This window comes from Sparus aurata, chromosome 2 (assembly GCF_900880675.1).
Source record: "Sparus aurata chromosome 2, fSpaAur1.1, whole genome shotgun sequence".
NCBI classification, from domain to species: Eukaryota; Metazoa; Chordata; class Actinopteri; order Spariformes; family Sparidae; genus Sparus; species Sparus aurata.
This window is the reverse complement of record NC_044188.1, coordinates 6555784-6580397: the sequence shown is the minus strand read 5'-3', so window position 1 is coordinate 6580397 and position 24614 is coordinate 6555784. Positions and strand designations below refer to the sequence as shown.

At 41.5% G+C, this 24614-nt stretch overlaps 2 protein-coding genes, 1 long non-coding RNA gene and 3 other non-coding genes across 8 annotated transcripts in view; 2 read left to right on the top strand and 4 right to left on the bottom strand.

Moving 5' to 3' along the window:
* LOC115573922 (LHFPL tetraspan subfamily member 6 protein) overlaps positions 1 to 2349 on the top strand; it is a 51882-nt gene extending 49533 nt beyond the window's left edge. For both annotated transcript variants that reach the window (XM_030405033.1, XM_030405039.1), the window contains exon 4: positions 1504 to 2349. In XM_030405033.1, coding sequence (XP_030260893.1) covers positions 1504 to 1622 — 119 coding nt within the window. In that variant the 3' untranslated portion in view covers positions 1623 to 2349. The remainder of the gene's footprint in view (positions 1 to 1503) is intronic.
* LOC115573939 (uncharacterized) lies at positions 920 to 16365 on the bottom strand. Of its 2 annotated transcripts, none has more exons than XR_003982386.1 (4): positions 16261 to 16365; positions 15419 to 15476; positions 14213 to 14318; positions 920 to 2009 (listed from the first exon to the last, which is right to left on the bottom strand). It is a non-coding gene; the product is annotated as an uncharacterized LOC115573939 (long non-coding RNA). The 2 variants fall into 2 exon arrangements; XR_003982385.1 differs by having other exon boundaries at positions 16243 to 16352.
* trnak-uuu (transfer RNA lysine (anticodon UUU)) lies at positions 12273 to 12345 on the bottom strand. The gene has a single exon. It is a non-coding gene; the product is annotated as a tRNA-Lys (tRNA).
* Positions 12863 to 12935, bottom strand: trnak-uuu (transfer RNA lysine (anticodon UUU)). Its single transcript has one exon. It is a non-coding gene; the product is annotated as a tRNA-Lys (tRNA).
* A 930-nt stretch (positions 16366 to 17295) lies between the features above and the next one.
* On the bottom strand, positions 17296 to 17368 carry trnak-uuu (transfer RNA lysine (anticodon UUU)). The gene has a single exon. It is a non-coding gene; the product is annotated as a tRNA-Lys (tRNA).
* A 385-nt stretch (positions 17369 to 17753) lies between these two features.
* nek3 (NIMA related kinase 3) lies at positions 17754 to 23991 on the top strand. Its single transcript, XM_030439814.1, has 13 exons — positions 17754 to 18083; positions 18457 to 18550; positions 18668 to 18765; positions 18872 to 18955; positions 19305 to 19372; positions 19493 to 19579; positions 20546 to 20600; positions 20861 to 21061; positions 22051 to 22165; positions 22428 to 22580; positions 22701 to 22829; positions 22991 to 23108; positions 23375 to 23991. The coding sequence occupies exons 1-13, from the start codon at positions 17967 to 17969 to the stop codon at positions 23439 to 23441; spliced, it is 1386 nt and encodes a 461-aa protein (XP_030295674.1). The 5' UTR covers positions 17754 to 17966; the 3' UTR covers positions 23442 to 23991.
* Positions 23992 to 24614: the final 623 nt, after the last annotated feature.

The window sequence follows — 24614 nt, the reverse complement described above, 5'->3', positions numbered from 1 at the left end:
AAACATCTACGAATACCGAATGGCTTTGGCAACATACTGTTCTGGCCAGAAACATTGTTCTAGAACCCTGGTTTCGAAATTCATTGATTAGTTGATTCTGCGAGCGTACCATTAAGGTCTTGAAATCAAGTCAGGAACCTTCTTGTGACCACAACATGTACACTGGGAGAAACTGTACACCTGGAACATCATTGATTATTCGCTCATGCAACATGCAACATGCATGTATGTATGTATGTATGTATGAGCGCACCAAGGTCCAGCAAGAGTTGTTAACTCGTTTGGAAACCCACTTACAGTGATTTCCTATACACATGCTATTTCAACGTAATCAAGTGACTGCATACAGTGTTCGTTTTGGGCTTTTTATACAAGAAAACATATTGAGAGACAACAGTAATCCTGATTTTTTTTTGTTTACTTCCCTGATAATTTGCCTCACGGTGACCTGTCTGCTCCGGGCCATCTTGAGGCTGGTGCTGCCTGCATGTTAAAGTCCTGGTGTGACAAATGAAGCTAATTTCTCTCGATGTGAAACACCTCCTCAAAGCTCGTGACAAACTGCCAAAATCAGGCCAACATGATGCAGCAGCGAAACTTCTCCGGGCTACCTTGTGAAGTGTTCAAACAAACACAAACAGGCTGCTGCTGCTGATGATGGAGAGAGAAAACAAATGCTCACTTGGGGAAGAACTGCAGTAAGTGATGCAGTACTGTACTGGATTATAGGGCATTTAAACTTTACACAGTACAGTAACTTAATTTGTACTGTAACTACCTCTGTTAAGTAGGTCACGGCCCAAAATAGACCCTATGAACTATTGGTCCAGGATGTGGATGAAAGGGTGAATCCAGTATTTTCCCCGCTTAATGTAAAATATGTGAGATTTTAGTTCATTTCTATTGGTACTTTCACAAATCATAATACAATGAGGTGTTTAATAAATCATAATCAGTATTGTGGATATAATGACTAAGTGAGTAAAGACAAGTCTGATAAATTCAGAGAGTTACATCCCTTTACTGCAATGCAGCCTTTAAAACCCAGAAGAGACACATATTCCATATAGCGATATCCAGAATCATCAAATAAAGTAAGAAACCATGGCAGTCACAGAAGACTTCACAGGCTTCAGAAAAAAGTATAAAGCCTTGTTAGAACTAAAATGTCTCTAACCTCTGAGACATTAACATAGCGGAAACAGGACTTGAGACAATTTTACATCCTCCCGCTGTGTATTTAATCTCAATCTCAAAGCGACGTGAGAGTTATCAGCAGTTTTTGGTAAAAAGGTCGGTGTAAATGTAGAGCAAACATTGCGGCGCTCTTCTAACACTTAGACATTCCGATTCATCTGGAATGGAATCAGTTGTTCCCTGGCCAAAAAGCTTATCTGTCCAAATTGCATTGAAGTCCGTTCATGGGTTTTTGGAGATATCCTGCTGCCAGATAAAATAAAGGGTGAGGAGATATCCGTCTGAATCCTCTGCTCTCCCTTGCAGGTTCCTGCCAGATCGGCTGGGCGTATTACTGCACGGGAGCGGGGGCAGCGGGTGCCATGCTGCTGTGCACATGGCTGTCCTGTTTCGCCGGGAAGAAGCAGAAACAGTATCCGTACTGACTAAGGAGATCATCAGAGAGACGGAGACGGGAAGACGGAGGCCTCCGGCTGTACGGCCACAGGGAGAGGACTCAGAATCTGTGGACTGACACCAGTACAGCACATCAGGGGCCAAAGACAGCGAGTCACTCTGGTGCATCATGGGACACTACTCATCCGACAACTGCAGGGACTGTTTCATTATGCAGCGCACACACATGGCTTTGAAAACTGGTTCTTCTCTTAAAAAGCTGTTCTTAAATGAAAAAAAATTTATGGACCAATCCTATTTGTAAAGTTGTTACTTAACTTTTCCTTTTTAAACGGAAAGAGCGCGCTCTTCTTTTTTTTTTGTTTCCTTGTCGTCTTCCTCCTCTTCAGCCATCGATGTTTCTGTGATAGTGTGCCCTGTGATGAAGACAAAAGTAATATTGCTTCATTGTTACGTGAAGTGTTTGTCTCCTCTTCATGTCTCATCCTTGCCTTAAACACAAACTGAAAATGCAATAATCCCTATATCGTAAAGCAATCCAACACTGGCTGCCTGCTTCCTCGACTCAGCCTGTTCAGATTCTCCCCCCCCCCCCCCAAAAAAAAAGTCTATAAGCATAGTTTATTTAACACATTCATAAGATATACATTGTGTATGATAATGCATTTTATCATATTAGCACATGTTTTGTATTCACTCTTTGAATTATTCTTCGTCATTATTTTCGTTTTTGTAAATAAATGTTTCTTGAAATTCTGGAGTTACAGTGTTATTTCAGTCACAGAATACGCCCCGAGGTAAACTGGACGGGCCTGGGCTCACATTCCTCAAAAGTCTTTCCCATGACCTCCTGATCTCTGGTGCTCACTACATGTGGGAGTCCTTTTTTTTTTTTTTTTACCCCAATCGATAAAGAGGATAAGGACAGGCAGTGCTGTGAATTTAGCTTTCCCCCTGTTATTGATGAGGTAAATCCCGTGACCCGGAGTCAGATTATTTTCCTTTTGATCAGGTTACTCAACTTCAAAGCTCCTGAGTCCTCCATACAAAGCTCGAGATGCAATCATACCCTGAGACACCGAGTCGCTGTGCATCCATCAGCTTAATGTCAAGGGGTATCTCAGAGTTCCCCAACGAGCCTTCAGAGTGAGACTAACAACAATGCTAACCTTTTCCTAGCAATTACCACAGCTGTGTGTGTGTGCCATCAAAGGTGCGAGCTGCGCCGAGCTTTACTATTTTTAGTCATGTTCTTCTCGCTTTTCCCTCCTTTGATTAACAAACAACACTTCAGAGATTCATCCGAGCCCAAGCGTACAAAGTCAGCTCATTTACAATGCAGCTGTGCTCGATGTATTTGGCCCTCATTAGCATGCCCATTTTCTCACAATGCTCAGTATCCCCCCAGATAATGGCAACCTCCTCTCCTCCTCCTCCTCCTCCTCATCCTCACTTGAGAAATCTTTCTCTCAGTACTTGCTCTGTTTAATATGTTACCACGGCTCCTCTGCATTCTGCTCTCTCTGATCTGCTGTACTGATTGATATCACCACCGATTGTTACAGAGCATCAACCAGATGCCTCATCAGCAGAGGCTGACACATTGGGGTCAAGTCGGAGCATTCCCTCCTTTTTTTTTTTTATATCAGTCTCGTACCTCAGACTGACGGAGTGTACCATGCAATCTGATGTCTTGTTACTCGTGGGCGGTTCACTGTCTCTATACATGTGTGGTAACTCGGAAATACAGTTGCTCTCATCAGCGGCTGAGTATAAAAGGATATTACAACTGTTAGAACTGATATGGATCATCTTTCAATACTGTGAGCACCACACAGTGATATATACTTCCATTTTATCGGGGCAGATGCTGCAATCTCTCACTGATAGTTCAAAGCCTGTCAAAATCAAAATGAAACTTTTATGTGGTTGGATCAGAACAGAAGAGAAAGAAAGTTTTTTGTTTGTCATTTGAGTGAACTGAACCTGTAAGAAACCTATTCAAAAGTACAGGGAAGGAGAATTTGATACATTTTGGGTGGAGTATCCAAGTGGAAACCTTTGGAGCTGAAAAGTGAAGCCAACACGGAAGTGCCAAAAACTGCAGTTCCTCGAATGGCCACTTGAGGCTGGATCCACAGTGAGTTAATCCCTAAAGAGCCCAAACTTTACCGGATCTTAGCCTGGTACAGAAAGTGGTTTTGGTCCCTAAAGCTTATTTCCTTGCTTGTGACAACAGTATGGATGTAAGTGCTTACACAACTCACTCATTTAAATCATGTTAAGGCTTAAAGTTATGTATAATTAAGAGTGTTGGGCGCTTTGAGTGAGAGCCAGCTGTGCGCTGTCTAGCTATGTCACTGTCAGCAATCACCACACTCCATCTCTTTGATGATTTTTGGATTAGTTGCCAAAATGATGAAGCCCGGAGCTAAACTCGACGGTGCATATTTAGTCGACCGCATAACCAGGAAGTACACAGGATGCTCAAAAACTTTGTTTGTGTGTGTGCCAGGTGAGCAGTTCTCATTAGGCTGAATAGGCATACCATACCATTCATACCACTGAGTGACTGCCACTGAAGTAACAGGCGACACAATCACGTGACATCATTTGAGAACACCTTAATTATGCAGTGTCCTTTTTTTTTTTTTTTTCCAGTATTGTTGGAGAGGGGACTGTTGAAGGAGAAAGCACTGAATCGCCTTTAGAGAGTTCAACCTTGGCAGCCTCTGAGATACTTCAATTAATTCTTTCTAATTAATTTTTTTCTCCGACAGTACTCCAGCGAGATAATTACTGCCCTTAAGAGCAACTCGTCTTAAAAAAGGTTTTGTGCTACTATAACACCAATCTCCATAAAGATACTGCATAATTGATATTCCTGCAGGATGGCGAGATAATGAGACTGTAATCATATAGAATCCGTATCGTGAAATAGTGGTTTGTTATCCTTGTCATTCCCTCTGCAGCAGCCTGTATATGGACTATAGGTGAATGGAATAAATAATATGAAAATTAGAGTAATCAAGTATATGCAGCACATGGAGGCAGTCGCACGAGTTTCACATTAACTGTAATGCAAAGAATCCGCGTGCTCAGAAAGTGGAGTGGTTTAGGCCAAAATCTTTGAAGCCACTCAATCTTATTGATTTTAACTAAACACCCATCCACACACACATTACTTTCTTTTCTTCCGCCTGTGCTTTATGTGTCCCCACTGTACTTACGGGAGCTTCTAATTAGCTATATATGCCCGCTTTTAGGGATCTGACAATTTTCGTGTTTATATGGACAGAAAATGAAGGGCGTTCATGACAACATACATCAGACAAACTGCATCTGCAAAGAGGATCAGCGGCTGCTCCTCAGAGCTCACACGGATTACAAGTCAAGGTTCACTGGTTCACCGACAGGGATACGGAGCTCTGCAGTTAGCGTGGCTTCTAAATTAGCAGTATGTTTGAAACTCGGAAAAGGTAATCCCCACATTGGACGGACGGAATTGATTAAGAAGAAAAACTGAATATTAATAGTTCCCCTGCTTCATTTTTTTTAAGGCCACGCGCACCCGCAATTCTGGCTCGTTCCGCCTCTGCTCAAGTTCAAAGTATGTGGAGGTATGCCAGGAATTACATGAGGTCGCTGGACTCTAGAATAAGTCCTTCTCACAGGAGACATTTGGATTTCAAAGGTTACAGTAATAGCATTGACAGTGGTTCAGTTCTAATCATGTATCCCAGTTGGTAATGACCCATGGCAGTATGCATTTATACAAACCAAGGATATGTTGACACTTTACAAATGTTTTGACAAAAAGATGAGCTTATGCTCTGGTTAGGTTTCCGGCTCAAAAACCACTTCATTAGGGTTGCGGACAAGATCATTTTTCCGGGGGATTGGATCCTGTTGTTGCAAACATGACTGGAAACTGTTTCGATGTCTCATCAAAAATATGCCGTTTTGTTGCCACAAACATGACTGGAAACCGTCCCGATGCACGTTAAAAATATCCGCTGGTTTCGTTGAAAACCACATCTCCAAAAGTAGCAGCCGTCACACCGCCAGCATCTCATCCACCTCCAGACATCAAAGTTGGCTCGTGTGTGTAACGTGACACACCATAGTAGACGTGTTTTCATGATTTAAATGACAGGTATAGATTAGCATAAAATGCCAACATTTCATTGTGAGTTGACATCTCCTGTTTTGACTTGTCAAAATCAAAATGTCTTCCGCGAAAAAGGCCCATGATAAAGGTTTAATTTGTCCCAACATGTTCTACAAAGCTAACAGCAGAGTTATAGAGAAGTCAATCAAGCCTAGTCTGTACATACTTACACAGTCCCGAGAAGAGGTCTAATCAAACCAGAATAATTAAAATCACCTGTGTGTGTTGAACATGGCTGCGCACGGCCTGAATGAGTCAAATGAGGACATATTTGGGGATGTAGCCTGGAGCAACCAGCCATCAGCCCGCAGGATGAGTTTGCTCTATTTTATTCATCTATTTATTCAAATCGGGCACAAAATCTCTACTTCTGCGCAGAGCATGTTATTAACTTTGAAAAGCAAATTCGACCTTCCTTCTCTGACATCAGTAATGAAGTAAACTTGAAGGGCTATGTCTCTGGACTACTTCATCAATGACAGGTTTTCCGCGAAAGAGAAGTAATAAGCATCCAAATCCCGAACGGCATTCCTCGTTTTCTCACTCCTCCTCTTTACCACTTAGTTCCGTCGTCCCCTCAGAGTTATTTACTGGTGAGAGAAGAGTGGCTCCGAGGGATGGGAGGAAAGAGTCAGGAGTGAAAAAACTCTGCCATCCTCCCACAGACGCATTCCTTGTGTGCAGTTAGCATCAATGAAAAGGATGCAGGCTGGCATCGCCTTTCAAGCTACTTCAGTGAAAGTTCAAACTCATGGAGTATTATTTCCCTGTCTGGGTGATGCCAGGCTACAGCAACTTTGTAGTTTTCTAAAGACCAAAAGTACCAACTCACAAATTTCCAGAAGGACTGAAACTGCACCTCTAGGCACAGTCTGAAAGAAAAGAAACATTTTGAGCTCCTCAAAGGTTGCAGAGATGGCAGAGTCTCCTCTCAGCACTGAATGGAGTCCCTGAATGGAGTTCTGTTGCTGTATTTAAAGTAAAATAAAAAAAATCCATCTTCACCACTTCTTCACCTTCTCCTTGCTCAGGAAACACAAGCCCCTATAGAGACTGAACGCATGAGACAACCAACAGACTGCACATATTTCACGGCCCTATGGAGGACGACTGTGCTGTGAGATATATGCAGAGAAGATGCAAGAGCAGCACTCTCGGAGCTCCTATCTACGAAAATGTCACAACACTGAGGTGCTGTTCGGTGTAATCAACTCTGCTATCATCCCTCTGTGGAATAGAAGCCGCCCTGGAGAAACCTGCTGATTCTTTTATCCTTCGCTAAAAGTTCAGGGGCGACGGATTCCAAACCTGCTGCTGTTTTCGTGCTGTTTTTTTAACTGTTTGGACCCTGTTTTACTGTCATGGTTTAAAGAGGTGTTAGTCGTATGAAGTGCATCACCTGTCCCAAAAAAGGTTGCCCCAGCTGAGCTCTTCCAGGAGGTCTTTGATAAAGTTAATCCCAGCGTCTTATCAGTCGTAAACAGCTCTCTGGCCACTAGTATTTATCCAGTTTCAAGCAAACAGTCGTTCAGCTCCGTTTTTCGGAGAATCCAGCCTTGATCCTTTAATCCCCAGTAACTACAGACCTGACTTTAAACTGCTGTTTTTGTCACGTTAGTTTGAGCCAACTGACATTGATACGGAGAAACTCTGTGTTTTAGACACCAATTAAACTAAGACAGCCCATCACAGCGTACGTGACGGTCTTTGTCTGGCTGCAGATAAACATCACTCCAAGAGTTTTCTCTTAAATGATAATAATTAGAAGAGGTGCAATTCTCAACAACTGGCCACCTGTCAAATTCATACTCCAAACAAATAGGGGGCAGCATATCGCCGGAGGGACCACTAACTGCTGTTAACCGTAGCTTTGTGAGCCATGCAGCCGGCGGTCCTATTAGCTGAGTCTGCCTGGACTAGTAGCTTGGAGCACCAGGGGGGTGTTGTTGTTCGCGGCTGGTAGTTGTTGAGTTTTCAGGCTAAGAAGACAAGGAGGGACGACGCCAGGCGAGAGGGCAACGGAACTAGATATCTGCAACACATATAGGATTGTGTTCGTAATGAAAATGACTCAAATGTGAAATGTTAAAGAGACTGCTCATGAGAAACTCACAGGGAATCGTCACTAACTCTGCAAACAAGCGCGTCTCTGCACTCTACAGTCGAAAACACAGCTAATGTTAACAAGCTGGTGAAAATCAACCACTTAAAGAGCAAGATATCATCAATGTTTTTAAGAATTTCACCAACTTTTTGCCAGAAGAGTGTCTTGGATCTTTCTGTTTGTTTGAACAATCCAAACATTCCAGACTGTCTTTTATTAAATTCTTAATGTTCTGTGTCACCAGGGCCTTGGTTTTCTAAGGTAACTTCCTCTGGTTCTTTTTGTGTTACGGTGACATTTCCCCTCGGTATTTCTGTGGTTCACAGAGGCTTGTGTGGAATCTTGGAATAGCCACCGCAGGACTGCACCACATACAAAACATGTGGTAATTTACCACTGGACCCGTGGTACAATCCTGTGGTCAGTGTCCCAAAATACCATACCAGGCTCTGAGTACTGGAATAGTAGGTGGAAATTATCAGAGGAAAACAGTATTTTAGGATTTATGGCAAACAGGGCACCAGTGTTGTTGTTTTGTTTTTTTAAGGGATGAGCTCAAATAACTGGGATTATTGCACAAAGGTACAGTCGTCAAATGACCAGAAATATGACTGTAATGGGGTGTTTCCAATTCCATCTTTATAAGGTTATGTCAGGTTGTGTATCCGACAGCTTGTTTTTGTGTTCTCCTGCCTTCTAGTGGACACATTTGATTACTGCGACTTTAAGATACCTCTCATTTGAGAATGATAAAAAAAATGGGTTTTTTTTATCATCTTCTAACTCATAGACAGTCCTTCATGGTTTCATATAATCTTGTTAGGACTTTCTTTACACACTGTCAAAAGCTGACATCGTGTGTGAAGATCCTGATTCTTGCTTTTGTTGAGGATTTCTTCGAATTATGCAGATTCTTCCAATTACATTTTAAATACTAAACTGTTACAGAAGCAGCACAAATGGCGTTTTACCTGATTGCTCAAATAATCAGCGGCTTTCTTTCTTGAACAGCCGTCCAACATCAAGCTACACGCATTTCAAGACTTTGGTGCATTCCAATAGGGATTGAAGCTGCCTGACCGGCACGTTATTAGGTAACTGATAATCATATTGTTGGGTGTTTTTTCGCTTGCTGTAGGTCTGATATGTGCTGTCGAGCTTTCTTAAACTGTAGAAGCTCTAACCCTCTGACGCGCACGTTTGTGATGCACCTAAGTCTGGCAGGTTTTGCTCTGTTGTCTCTATAAGAGGAGTAAAGGCAGCCTGATCCATCTCCAAAGCCTGTGAAGGATAAACAGATAAATAGCACCGAGGACAATGAACTGAAAGAGAGAGCCAAGGTGGCTGGGTCCAAGATAATTATCTGGGGATCAACATATGCTCTCAGGTTAAGAACGGTGATAAAACCTCTTTTATATGCTGCACAAACGGGCCCTAAAGTTTAGATAAACTTCCCACAAAGTGACCTTCACCGTCCACAAAGCAGCTTCACTGACACAACACAACAGAGCACAGTTGTGTTTCTTTGATGGCCGTGTTTAATAGCCTGATAATCAGACTGAAGTACCGTTTCATTTCACTTCCTTTATTCATTCAGTGTGTGCAGTTTTAAGATGCGGGCAGGATGTCAGGCTACATCTTTAACTTTCCCTTTATAAGCTGCATTAATATATCAGAGGTAGAACTCTGATTCTGATCGTCATAACTTTCTGTTTTTATTAACCGATTTCTCACAAGGCATTTGTTTAAAGAATTAACTTGGCGTTCTCCATTTGTCTTTCACACTAAAACGTCTCATCTGGGCAATAAGATATTAAAGCAACAGGATATTGCAACAGTATCTCATAGACTGTTGTATTATTTTTTTTTATGTTTGACCATTAAATATTATATCTTTCCCTGCTTTTAATGGGTCTCCTTTAGATATTTGCCTTCCCAGGCAGTGGACTTCCAACTGACCCCATGACAGACCATTTGATGTCTTTTAATATAACGTTAGCTTCAATTACAAATTATATCCGCAAGACATCAAGGTGTTTTATGTGAATGGAGCTATATTACTGTTAAACTTACACATAAAGTATAAATGAAGCTTCGAAGTAACATGTTTCATGACACGAGAAACTCTGAAAACATTTTTGACATCACAGAAAGTCACTTGTACAGTTTTTTGGCCCTTGGCCATATTATTTGGTGTCAAACTTCTAACAGCCCCAGGAGTTTGAGAGATATCAAGCAGTGAATGTGAATTAGGCATGCTTCTGTAGTCTCTTTCAAGAACATGAATGAAGTCCTGAATTCATTACGAGGAAGCAAACTTGCGATTTAAGTCATTCGGTCCAAGTCTCAAGCAACTCGCTCGTCAAGTCAACAGGCCGAATCCTTGGTTAAGGTTTAAATATGACAATGAATTGGATTTGTATTATAATTGTAGATATTTAGTGAAATGAAGGTCATTAAACTAACAAAAACAAAAGCTAATTCCTTCTTTATAAAAAATAATCCCTCCCTTTAACTTTTAAACAGTTAAATACTGACAGTCAGACTAAATCAAAACATAAAATGAACAGAGACGAGTCACCATGTCTCAAATCAAGTTGCAGGTCTAACTTTAATTCTCTTGTCATTTGTTTTCTGTTAAGAGGACTCAACTCAAGTCGATTCCAGTCCGAGTCACTATGACTATGAGTCCACATCTTCGAGAAGTGAAAGTTTCTTTCACGCTAAAAACGTCTAATGACCCAGTTTGTATTTGAAGCGGGGCCCACATGGGGATTCCAAGCCCCAGGAATGAGAAATGTCTTTAAGTTTGAATTTTTATTACCCCACAGCTGCTTCATGTCAGTCATCTGTCATTTCTGAAGCACCGCAAACTAGATGAGAAGTGTCACAGCATCTGACTGCTGCCATATGTTGTGATTCTGCATTTAAATGCTCTCTCAGCAGTACAAACACCTGCAGCGACGCCAGATCTCGGAGAAACATTATCTCCATCTCAGTTCTGTCACCTACCAAATAACATATACAAAGACTAGTTTTGATGACAGGGATGTACAGACACAGAAAATGTCTTTACTCTGAGTTTATTCAGGTTCTATTCGTAGAACAGAGGTTTACTGATTCTCAAATACTGGAAAGGGTGAAATCAAGCTTTACATAATATTATTGGTTTAGAATTTCAGACTGAAAATATAGATATTTGTCAGTGTACTTATAATTTTTACATGATGAAACTCTCCACTTTCTGATTTACTTCTACATAGGTGTTCAATTCTATAATGCGACTTCAGTCTAAAATAAGTTTACTTTGACATCGTTTTAGCTCTAAGAAAGGCAGAAAACGTCCACCACATTTCCCCACACAGCTTGTGCAGCAGAATCTCGAAGCTGTATACAAAGTGTGGCCTCATGCCCAATATTTACCTCATTATTTCCCTTATTTCCCTCCTGTGGACGGCTGTTTGCTGTTAGGTGCAACCAGAACACTGCCAGAGAGTAACAAACAGGAGGTAATGAGGCAAATATTAGACATTTGGACCTGCTGTGCAATCATTTGGCAATGAGGCTGTTGGTTTATGTTGCACAAGATGCTTGGGGGATTCTGCTGAACGTTAAAGGACCATGCCAATGTGCTTACAGCTCCTTAACTGCAAAAGAACCCCCCACCAATTTACGTTTGTGCTGACCGTTTGTGTGTGCTATGCTATACATTTTGGGGATGTATTTTTCCTGCTTCTCCACTCAGCCAATGGTCTCCATTTACTATCTATTAGTAGGCTTTCGAAAGTTGCTTAAGTTGTGTAATCCATCAATGAATGCCCAGTCTGCATTGCTTTTAAGTCAGTATTAACATTGCAGTTTTTCTGCATAGGCTATTTGGTTTTACAAGTGTGAACAGCATGTTCTCAGATTTTGATTTTTATATGTTGTGGATGTGCATGTAAACCATCTGATTTACAGAACAGACGTTCAAACGGAGCCTTGGTTGTGTTGTCTGTACCGTTTCTGTGAGTGTGGGGGCTTTAATCACCTCAGGAGGAAGTCATGCTCTGGTACACACAAATTAAACGATCGCACAAAATTAATTAAATCATTCATTAAATTAAAATAAGTGCATCAACTGGACAGAAGACTATTTAAAAGAACATTCTAAAGATCAGACTTTAAAGATGGTTTGCAAATTGTTCAGTTGTGATGTCTGGTATACAATCAGTGAAATGTATTTCAAATTCATGTTTTTGAATCTTATAATTGAGGGTTCTGTTGTCGTAGAAGTGTAGGAATCAGTATGTTGCATTCTATGAGATACTCCTTCAGCTGCACTGATGACTAAATCATCTGAAATTTTACCTGCAGAGCCTTTTCTCTGTGAAGAATATGCTGGGACTTGTTTAAAACTTCTATCGCCCGAACAGGGACTTGAACCCTGGACCCTCAGATTAAAAGTCTGATGCTCTACCGACTGAGCTATCCGGGCTCTGACAACCACTCACATGAGATCTCATCATACCTTTTTTCTTCTGCATAAATATGAACAAAAATATTTCATCTCCAGACAGTAAGTATCTAAGTGCTCCACTATTTTAACATGTTGGCAGATTTTACTTTTGTCACCAAGACTAACCTGGCAGTTAAACATAAATGGATACGGTTGAGCAGGACAGTGGGATAGATGATTGGTTCTGTCGCTCTCAGAGGTAGAACTTTAGTCTGAAATGGAGTAGGGACTCATATGTGTGTCCTGGCTGTGACTCTGCTTTCAGACATCGTCATTTCTACAACCGCGCTAAAGTAAACTAAACCTCAATACAACTGTCAGAGAGCTTCACTGTCTTTATGCAACACCTGTGTTAATGGATCCACCGCAGCAGCTCCAGGTAGGTCTACTTATCAACTTCACCGTCAAGTGAGCGATTGTTCTGTTACAGCATTAACTTTACCTCTTGAACCCCTCAACAGCTACTTATTTCTGTATTGATATTCAAAATTTCCATCGCCCGAACAGGGACTTGAACCCTGGACCCTCAGATTAAAAGTCTGATGCTCTACCGACTGAGCTATCCGGGCTCTGAGGACAATGGTTCATGGGAGCAAACACATCTTTTTGTGATCCCTTACAGTTTGTTTCACTCTGCAGAGGTATGACAGGAAACAGTTCATCTCCAGACAGGTGTTAGTGCCTCATTAGTCTAATGAGGGCTCGAGCTCTATCAGTGCATGGACCCCGTTGTTTCTGTAAGTTCAAAATGTTCGTCTGCCGAAAGAAGCGCAAGTTTGGCGGCTTAAACACACCCCAAAACTCACAAAACTCTGCACACATGTCACATCTGGTGAAAAATGTTATGATTCAACATGATTGGGTGTGGGTGTGGCCATTGAACTTATTTGCTCAGGAACAGGAACAGGAAGTCAGCCATCTTGAATGGCGTGTGTCGATTTTCATTTTTCCGACACTGTTTAGAGGACTTTGAGATGTTCACAGACTCACCAAATTTGTAGGTACTAGCGTGTAGGTACTTTAATTTGATACCACAACTGCCCTCAGGTGCGGCACAACAGCTCTGTAGCGCCCCCTAATGGCTTTTCCCATTTTATATGTGAAGACAAACTCCTACACATGCCAAAGTTTGCTCATTCATCACAAGGCACGAACACTGATATCTGCTAGGGTCTGGGCCTTTTCAGTGACAAAATGGTTCCACAGCGCCCCCTGGAAGATTTCAAGCTTGAAGCCCCGCCTCCTACATGCACATACATGCACAACATTCGGTATGTAAACATGGCCACACACACAAAAAACCCTCTTGGACCTATACCCTCAGTCCAACAGGAAGCCATTTTGATTCACAGTTGAGATGTTGCCACCAATTGGCGCCATTCCGCTTGTTATAAACGACTTTGGACTTGTTTTTCTGTAAAGTCACTTGCAAATGTCATCAGTCAGGGGTTGCAGGTTTTTGGGCTTGTTTTCTAAAGCGTAGTAGCTTGCTTGTCCACCTGACAAAGCGACAGAGTGACAACAACTGGGAGAAAGTGGGGAAAGTATGGATAAAAAAATATAATACAGAGTGGGAGAAAGAGAGTACATTGAAAGACTGGATACGATCTCAGGTGGGAGAAGACTCAAAGGCATTCTGCCGATTTTGCAAGTGTGAAATACGTGCTCACAGGCAGATTTAATACAGCATGCTGGTACCGAAAAAGCCCCAAAAAAAAACTCTGTACCTTTCTCATCCATTTTAATCAGAGTTTAAAAGAGTTTAAAAGTTAGCATGGTCCCCTTTGTTATTTACATTAGAAAGCCTAAGATAATTGACTAGTTCAGTACTTAAGATGCGTTTTACCTTGGGGTTTGAGAGGCAGTGAGACTGTTCAGGACTGTTTTGTTCAGGGGTGAAACTCAGCTCCACCACCACGCCACGGTGAAAGTCCTCAGGTCTCTCACGGACCCTCAGTGTGTTGGCCAGACATATAGACAAAAAACATTTATGTAAAAATCATATTCAATGCATTTAAAAAAATAAAATAAACTTTCCTTTGCTGTGATACACATAAAACATGTACATTAATATTAAAAGTTCAGAGAGCATATTTAGGCTTGGATTGAATTAACTGAAACTAAAATAAGTGAAGTAAGAGTGGAAAAAAAAGCATTCAGAGAAAAATCTGACTGGTGCAAGCTGAAGAGAAGCCTGTAAACTATCTTGCCTAAAATGCTTTTTGCATTTATTTCAGGTCCCGTTTTCTATTTCATATTAGTAAGTAATCAGTTTAAAACAAGGTTTAAAGATCTAAAGGTTGAGATCTAAAAATCTGCCGTCAAATAAGACTTCACTTAGGCAAGTTTATTTATAGAGAACCATCAAGAGACAAATTAATCAAAATTAAAACATTAAGACATTAAAACAGCATCTGAAAGACAGCAAAAAAAAGAAGCTAATTTAATTAGTTGCGGATAAAAAAAATGCATTAAATGAATTTACTTATTTAAAAGCCACAGTGAACTGTTTTGTTTTATTCCCTGATTTACATGAGCAGACAGTTTTACCTCAATAACGTTACTGACTGATTTTAAAGTCTATCTTTTGACACACAGGGAGTCAGTGCGCACTTAAAAAACACAACACACAGAACTGAGACATAGGCTACACACTGAAACTACTAGCCTATGTGCAGACTACAATGAGGCAGCACAATGACCACATAAACTACTGCAGCTGCTCAAAATGACCTTTTATCTGTCTGCTTCGTGATATTACAGGCAGCACTGCAGGTATAATTCATATCAGCTGCAGGCAAAATGTTATAAACCTCTTAATGAGCTGCTGTTAGCTTCATTAATGTGATCAGAGATGGAGAGAGGCTAACCTGCTTAGACATTATTAAACAGCACATGGGCCCTGTTAGCTAACTCAGCTCTACAAGTGGTGTCTATTGGCTACATGCTAACACTCTCCCTCCACAGACACACAGTTAAGCTAGCATGTCAACCTGTCTGTAAAAACACTACGAGAAAATGACTCTTTAAAAGCTCGTTATACTGTCAATACCTGGTTCATGTGTTGTTCCCAGTTAATGAAGGAAACCGAGCCGCTGGTTTCCCGAACCCTGAAGTGCACAGGTGTGACAGCTTTAAAGTCAGCTAGCTAACCGTGATTATAACCACCTAACTCTACAGTAAAGGTTAGCAGACAATGTTTGATGCTGCCTTTAAAAAATCGATAAATTAATCAAGGTTTCATGCCGACTTCACCCAAACTATTCACTTGTTTTGGCATAGCATCCCAAATTACATTTACTGTGGCATTATTCTGGTTATGAACACGGCAGTGAAAAATTCTTCAAAATCCCAATGACGTTCGGTGCACCAAACAAAACACAACGTTCATAGTGGATTTATTTCCATGCAATAAGATGATTGTGTCAATTAATTACAAAAACTTTCATGCGACTTTACCGAAACTATTCACTTGTTTTGGGATATCGTCCGGAATTGAATTTAGTGTGGCATTATTCTGGTTATAAACACGGCATAGAATAAACCTTCAAAATCACAAAGAGGTTTGGTGCACTGATCATAACACAACATTGATAATGGATTTAATTTTTCCGGTTTAATGAGACATCTCCAGCTTCATGTTCAGAGTTAGATCAGAGCTCACTGATATGAGAGCGGGGCTGGTGCTCTTACTGTGCTTAGCCAACACATGGAGGTCATAACTAGCTTAAACTCGAAGGTAAAATTAGAGACATAAGAGATAAACACTTCACCTGGAGCTAGGCAATTAATAACTGATCTATACATTCCTGAGTCCCACACAGAAATAGATACACCTTTACTGAGCAGGTAACTGTACAAATAAAGCAGACTTACACAGAAAAGTTTACGCACCTTGTTGGTGTCCTCTGGGAAGCCCTGTTCCGATCAGAGCAAGGATCAGACAGCAACATTTAAACTTTAGCGAACGCAGTCTCTGGGTCGTGGGCGGGTCTTATTTTCGCGCGAAATGTGCCATACCGAACCTTTTGGCGCGCACCACCTGCTGTCGTCACTGCATTCTGTGGGCGGGACTTATTTTATAGGCGAAATGAGGGAGACTGTGAGTGATTGCCTGTTACCTGGGATAACACCTTAGAAATATCTATTTTTGAGTGATGAAAAGACAAAAATCTCTCTGCACAAAACCTTTGTAATATGTCAAGAAATGAAATGAAGATTTTGAAACTGGATTTATCCAAAGTTCAGATTTATGTACTGTAAATATGCATATTTTTAATTAGAATGTTCTCATTTGCATATTTTAACATAACATTAGCTAATAAATTGTGATATACAAAAATTATTGTCTCAATTTAAAGCAATTAACATGATAATTTTCATGGTAATTTTTTTTTTTACCTTATTCACCAGCTTTATCTAAAAGTGTATGGAGTATTGCATCTCAGATCTTTAAAGGTTGTCATCTCAATAATGATTTGAACTTTATATTATTTTCTGATTTATACAGGGATAAAAAGAGAACTCCAAAATGATCTTTGTCTTAACAAATAATTATCTTTGTCTTTACAAAGATTTTGTGAATTTTGGTCTTCCCTCTAGTGTAATGGAACAACATGGCGCTCGGCTTGTGGTGCTCAAAATGCGAAAAAAATTTGAAAAAGTCAACAGTGGTGACCCCCCTGGAGATTAATAAAGTATTCTTATTCTGATGATTTTTCGGGATGAGGAATTCTTGTCAGAGACCTTCAGTGTCTTTATGCAGCATCTGTGATGATTCTCAGCGGCAGCTTCAGGTGTGCCACCCTACAAGTAAGTCTACTTATCAACTTTACCGTGAAGAGAGCGATAGTTTAGTTACTGTATGAACTTTACTTGTTTACCACTACAACAGCAATTTATTTCTGTAATGACATCTAAAACTACGATCGCCCGAACAGGGACTTGAACCCTGGACCCTCAGATTAAAAGTCTGATGCTCTACCGACTGAGCTATCCGGGCTCTGGCCAACGCGTATGTGACGTACCACTCTGTGCCACGTGGTATCTCTATACTTTGTTTACGTTGTTCCTTATAGATACGAAAGAAAACTTGTTTATCAGCAGACCTGTGTCACTGCTCCACTCATGAATGCTACATCATGGACAATATGTAAAGACAAAGGTGGAAAAGGGGCAACACGAATCAGAGTCTTCAAAACTTATTAAAAACGTGAATACATTTGCAGATGAAATGGTCAAGAAAAGTCTAATATCCCTCAATATGACACGATTTTACTACAAGTTATTAGAACAGTATTTAGGACATTTTAAGTATCAGCATGTAGATTTAGCGATCTGACTGTGGTCTACTGCCATCTGGCGGCCACGGTTCGCATGTGTGCCTCCGTCTACGTCATACAATAATAAGGAAGTAGCGGTCAAAGAACAAACCGCACGAGTCCAGCTAGGTGTTTAGGGGAATTACTCGTTTGTTACCACTTTTTATGGTCTCACTGTGAGCACTGAAGTATAAAACAAGACAGTCTTCATGTAAAGTGACGCCTCTACCGCCGCGGTCCGTTGTAACTAGATCTCTAAGTGTGTTTATCCTCTGATCCATGGAGCGATACACACTCCACAGAGTCATCGGTGAAGGCTCCTTCGGTCGGGCTTTGTTGGTCCGCTGTAAAAGCAGTCAGGAGGAGTATGTGGTGAAGGAAGTCCAGCTGCCAAAGGTATTTTACAAACATATAAAGTGATGTACTGTGCATGCTGTAGGTTCATCCTCACCTGAGCGGTGGGAAAGGTAACTGGATTTAAACCCCACCCCCCAACACCCCCAACACCCCCACCCAGTGTAGCAAGTATATTTTGTAAAACCATTTGAGTAAAAACATGGTGAATAAAACATGAACACATGTAGGATTTCCTACACTGCTGCACATTATATTTGAATTCAGACCGTTGTGTGATAGCCTGGGGTAGGATATGGAAATGCTATTTGTTCTGTGCTCATAACCCACCAGATTGCTGCCTGCACGCAGACGTGGAGCCTGTTTGTTTTGCATTATACAGAATGCATTCACGCCTGTATTTGCATTTTTATAGAATCAGTCCAAATTGGAAAAGTCGAGGCGAGAAGCCGTCCTGCTGTCCAGAATGAAACATCCTAATATTGTGGCCTTCAGGGAGGCTTTCGAAGGTATTCACACGCCCAGCACTCCCTTTTAAAACTTATTACCAGACGCGGTGGACTCTGGTGACATGCACTCATTATTGTTTGGATTGCAAAATAGGCAGTGTGATTGTGTTTGTTCAGCTGATGACCTCCTGTGTATTGTTATGGAGTACTGCAGAGGAGGAGACCTGCTCCAGAGGATCCGCCAGCAGAAGACAGCACAGTTCCCTGTTGATGATGTAGGCCTGGACTATCTGCAATTAATCTCACATTTAACAATATTATGATTGATTTGTTCCCCTTTTTAATTTTGGTTCCTGAAAATCTGTTTTTTTTTGTCTTCAGATCTTGAGGTGGTTTGCTCAGATGTGTGCTGCGGCAAACCATGTCCATGATAAACGGGTTCTGCACAGAGATTTGAAGTCCAAGGTACAGTTCTCTTCAGACTTTATAGCTGAGAATTATTATACGTGTTAATAGATTTTGATTTTATGTCTAAAAACAGTTACATTCATTATGATGTGGAGAGCAGACATGAGCTCATGAGGATCAGACGCTCTTTATGTACAGAACGGGAAGCCACTGATTTAGTTCACTGGTCGATTTTGTGTTGATAGAATCTCGTCCGTGTGGAGTGAAATGAAACGAACAATGATGAGCGATATAAGATCACGGCATTATCTCCCACTAATGCATCATTTTGCCATGGTTGACTGCTCTTGTTTGTTTTTTCTGCTTCACGTTAAGTCGTGACTTCTCTCTCATTTCCTTACCCCAGAACATTTTCCTGACAGATAATGGGACAATCAAGCTCGGGGACTTTGGTTCAGCGTGTATTCTGAACAGGTACAGGAAGAGAGAGACAGCGATTTATATTTCGCCATTATGAAGCTAATGCTCAGTCAGTGCTCAATTTGCTGCTGTTACATTCAACTTTCACCATGTTTTTTTGTAAATGTGCTGCAGCTCAAAGGCCTACGCTCATACATATGTCGGGACACCATACTATGTGGCTCCAGAAGTCTGGGACAACAAGCCGTACAACAATAAGAGGTATGTTTTCATGTATGTTCAACTGGCTCTCTATTTTATACGGTACAAGCTCAGCACCATGTTGGAAAATCAGTTCCCCCAAATATAAAAGAACAAAAAATAGAGAACATGAAGAAGCTGATATATTAATATGTTAAGATTGTGTTTAAATATTGTAAATATTTACAGAATATGCACATGCTGTTATGAACCTTTGAATGGGTTGGTGCTGTTTATACATCTATTTTAGTTTGGAGTTAGTTGCGGGGTTTCGGAGATATCAGCTGTAGAGATGTCAGCCTTCTCTCAAGTGTAATGGAAAGAAGACATGGCGCTCGGCTTGGGGTACTCAATACCGAAACATTAGAAAAACTCAACAGCAGTGACTTTTTCTGGACGAGACATTCATGCTTGTGATGCAGGATGCAAACATTATTGGCCTTCTAAATATAATTTTAGTGAACTTTAATTCCTATGAGTTAGCATTCCAGATGGGTGGTACTGCAGGTGATGATACAGTGTGCAAGAATGTAATGTTTGTACGAAATCAAAAGTGCAGTTTGATGATATTCCAGACCTGGCGTAGTAAATACAACATGCAGTGCGTCTATTTTGAATATTGCTTTGCAGGAGCACAAACAAAAATAAAAATGTTTTTTTTTAACAGACAACAGAACTTTTAATTAGATAAAGTACCAAAAAAAAGAAATCACACGATCTTTGTTATGGTTTTAACGGTTCTCCTCCAGATATCGATTTTCCATCGACGTCTCTTGGGAACACAAAGCTTTTCATTTGTCAGGCTTGACGTGTCGATAAGTGCACCAACAAGGAAGGGTTTACAAAACAGTGTCTGTGTTCTCAGCTCAGCGGTCATTATGTAACTCCTGTGTGGGTTAACCATTCTTGTGTCACTGTGACTGTGCCAGTACATGACGAACGTCTGCCGTGAATGAATAACCGTCTGTATGTTTGTGTGTTCCGCAGTGATGTGTGGTCTCTGGGCTGCGTTCTCTACGAACTCTGCACCCTGCGACACCCGGTATGTCTCCTCCCTTCACTCTACCGTGCACCACGGGTTTGACTGTGGGCCTCTCTCCAAATGTTCTCAATGAATCGTTATATAAAATAGCTCAGCTGTCATCTTACAACACCGTGAGATAGTGCGAGGCATTGCCGTGGACCTGTGGAGGCCCTGTATCTTCAGCTGAGTTCGATTATCCGCTGTGTGTTTTTTGTGGCTCAGATGTTGCGGTGTGGTTTGTTGTTCCACCGCTGCTCACGCCTAGTTCTTGTGTCCAGTTCCAGGCGCCCAGCTGGAAGAGCCTGATTCTTAAGGTGTGTCGGGGTGCGTACCCTCCCCTCCCCAGTCACCTGCCCTACGAGCTGCAGTATTTGATCAAGCAGATGTTTAAGACAAACCCAAAGGACAGGCCGTCCCTGCACACCATCCTCACCTCTCACCGGGTGGCCAGACTCCTGCGTAAACATCTGTCCTCCCAGGTAAAAACACACACACCCTGTTAGGGTTGTTCCCATGACGATAACAATGGCCATATGCGTTGAACTCAGTTCATGGCTAAAACTGTGTGTACGCACAAAGACAGAACTACCCATATGCCTTGTTTTTGATAGATTTATAAAGCCGTGTGTTAACGCCATATTCCTTTTAAAATCGCAATCGTTGTGGAAACAGGTGCACAAGCATCATTTCCACTCTCACATCTGTCCATAAATGGATGTATGTATGCCCTAAAACATCTGTTTGTGCATCGCCACTCGTGTCCACTCCACCGCTCATGGGGCTAGAAAAAACAGAAAGAAAAATCGCGGTGCAGTTTGCAAAAATCAGCAAACAGCACCAGAACAGCTGTAATTACATGCAACTCTTACGCACGACTGTTGCTTTTTTCTTTTTTGCGCCCAGCGATTAATTCATAACATTTACCTCTAAACCATCATTTGCAGTAATATCTCAGTCACAGTGATTCTTGCAATTCAGGATTAAATGAAAATATCATTGAAAGGAATGTAATGGCTCCAATGAAATAATTTGCTTATAAATTGAATAAAATTACACAACCCTTTTTTACAAATATCAGTTTATGTGTGGCAAAAGGTGTACACATTGTATTGGCCAATACACAAAAGGTCAGGTATCAAAATCAGCGCCAGGAAGGAAAACAAATGATATTGAAACATCTCTCCCACCTGTGCACTTTATACGTGCAGCTCACTGCGGGGGAGCTTCCTGCCTGGTGACGGTCTCTCAAAACAGTTGAACCTGAAGTGAGTTTATGGCCGTCCATCCATCATGGTGACATTCTGTCACCACATGGTGTTGAAGTGAGAATTTAAACTCTTACACACTTTCCCCAGCTGTGCTGACCCTATGTGCGGAATCTGACCTTTGACAAGCCGCTGTTAGTTCAGATGGCCGCCGAGCTCATGTTATGTGTTTGATTTACTGCATTGCTTTGTATCTTTTACAGGCGATAGAGGCGGAGGAGCCGGGGAGGCGTACGGGTCGGTGGAACAGAGAAGAGGGAGTGAAGGTGGCTAACCTTCTGGGAGAGAGGAGTTTAATAAAAACATTAACGTCTGAAGGTAGAGTCTAAGTCAAAGTTAACAGTGTAGCCATGAAAGAAAGGATGGAGTGCTGCAGTTCTCGGAGGATTACGTTACATTACTGACATTTTTATGAAGACTTGGAGGAAAATCCGCGTGTCTGTCAGTGAAAACAAAAGCACTGTCAGTCATGTATTGTAGGATTTATTCCAGTGTATTTATTGTCAGGACCCTTTTGAAAACAGCAAATAGATCATAAATAACATTTTTGAAAATAATCTATTGCCGTATTTGTCATCAGGTGTGGAGTTACCTGAAGCCCACTGTGAAAGCAGAGAGGCGGCTCCTAGAAAACAGTGGCACGCTGATCCGTCAGACTCCGTGGTGCAGATGTTGGCAAACGCCAGCCTCATCTCATCTGAAAGCATGACGTCAACCAGCCAGACTCTCGCAGGTTGTTCTCATAGAAATGTGACCGCAGTCGCAGAATTTTCACTTCCTCATTTGTATGACATTTAAGTCTGGTAAGTTTGATTCGGTATCAGAAGACATGAGATGTTTCCTGTTTTCCCAGGCGTGTCAGAGCCAGAGGGCAGCAGGCAGAGGAGGCGATGGGCCAAAGATCCTCCCGAGAGGCTTCTGAGTCTGTTGGAGAAGGCCCGGCTGAGCAGAGCCTCCAGCACCTTTTTAATAAACAGAGGAGGTGTGTTGATACCTGAATACATGTTGTTTAAATAGAAGCAGCTTTCCTGTAACACACAATTCTACTAATCAGAATTTTTGAGCTTAACATCAGAGTCACTGCACTCATGATATGAATACATCAGTGTAGTGGATGATAGTAATGGTCCTCTGTGGTCTCAGGTGAAGACCCTCTGGTGGGACCCCTGTCCCAGCCGCAGGGTGACGACACCGACGGCCCTGAGGCAGAAGTGGCTGTAGATGAGGACCGACTTCAGCCTCGCTCTGATGACGAGGACACGTAAGTAACCCTGACACATTCAAATAGGGCTGGACCTAAATTAAAAACTCTTCAGGTATCTGTTGGTTAGATTTGGATACTCTTTCAATATACACAAACTGCAGTTTCCACAGTTATTGCATTCATTTATTCAACGGCAAATAACGACACAAACAGCATCAAAAGAAGAAAAACAGAATCCTCTGAAAATGAAGGATTCTTCCAACATGCGGTCTTTCTCTTGCAAAGTTAAAAACATTTTTGTTCTGCTTGTTCTGTCTTCACAGAGACTTTGAGGAAGAATCTCCGTGTGACTGGATGGATGAAGCTGAGAAAATGTTTTCAGAACACTAAAGCCTCCTTTCCTGTCATTGTTAATGTTTACATTTGATAAAAAAAAAAAAACACTGTTTGCATATGCCAAAATCATTTCACTTGATGTATTTAAGTCCTGGTATTGCTCTTGTAAATGAGGAGCAATTTTTTTATAGCAGGTTAAATACAAGTTTACAAAAACCCAGCTGAGCTCAAAGTTTTTATATCGTTGCCGTTATTTGAAGCTCTGCACAAACGTGCCGCAGCAAAACATTCACATTTAAATTGAATGTGGTTCAACTTGTTGTCGTAAAACCTTTTTTCCGCACTGAGATGTTTGTTTGTGTCTGTCTGTCTGTCATTTGATTCGAACATCTGCTGTGTACATCAGGTTACCAACGATAACATTCCCAGTAGATTGAAGCCGTCTGGAAGCTTCTGTTTGGCTTGTCGGAGGAAGCAGGAAATATTGGATTCGGAGCAGCCGGGTCTCTGTGGGGTCACACCGTTTTCATGCCCGCCCGCGCCTTTTGATGTCTTATTTCCTCTGCAATGTCAAAAGTAGACTAAACAGGTTGAGTCATTGGTATTCTTTGTCTTTTATTCTCTTGGCAAGACACTAACCCAAGCATACATCTGGAGCCTGTAGCTGTTGTGTTATTTTTTAATTTGCCCCGACCACTACAGTGCAGACCCAGAGAGGGAACGGTGCTGGGCTTTTTCCTTCAGTAAGTGCAGTGTATGAACCACTAGGTGGAGTTGAAAGGACTGGTAGGAGTGAGAAAAGAAGTTCCTGCTTCAGAAATTAAACCTCTGTTAAAATCTGTGAGCGCTCGCCCCGCTTATATGTGAATTCAAAGGACTATATTCATGGTATTTTTGGTATCCTGAAGAGCGTAAAGACTTTTAAAGTGAGGGAACAAGTAGAGCCTGTCACCCTCTTTGGTTTGCCAAATTAAAAGCTCGACAGTATATGAAATAGTAGGCAGACAGCGGCTCAACCACATGTTTGGCTGCAGTGAGACAAAAGCCGAGCCTCGCCCGTGACAGTTTGGGCTCAGCAGGATATAGATACTACAGACCCTTGAGTCAACAAGACCATAATGATGCTGATTCACCAACAGTCACACCAGGGATGGATTATCCTGCTGCCAAAGTGCCTCTGGTGACTGAGGCCTCCCATCGGCTGACAGGAAGACTCTGCTATATGAG

Coding starts and splice junctions, on each gene's coding strand:
- nek3 (XM_030439814.1), top strand. CDS start 17,967: ATGGAGCGATACACACTCCACAGAGTCATCGGTGAAGGCTCCTTCGGT. Junction 21,062..22,050: donor GTAAACATCTGTCCTCCCAG/GTAAAAACACAC, acceptor TATCTTTTACAG/GCGATAGAGGCGGAGGAGCC. Junction 22,581..22,700: donor AACCAGCCAGACTCTCGCAG/GTTGTTCTCATA, acceptor CTGTTTTCCCAG/GCGTGTCAGAGCCAGAGGGC.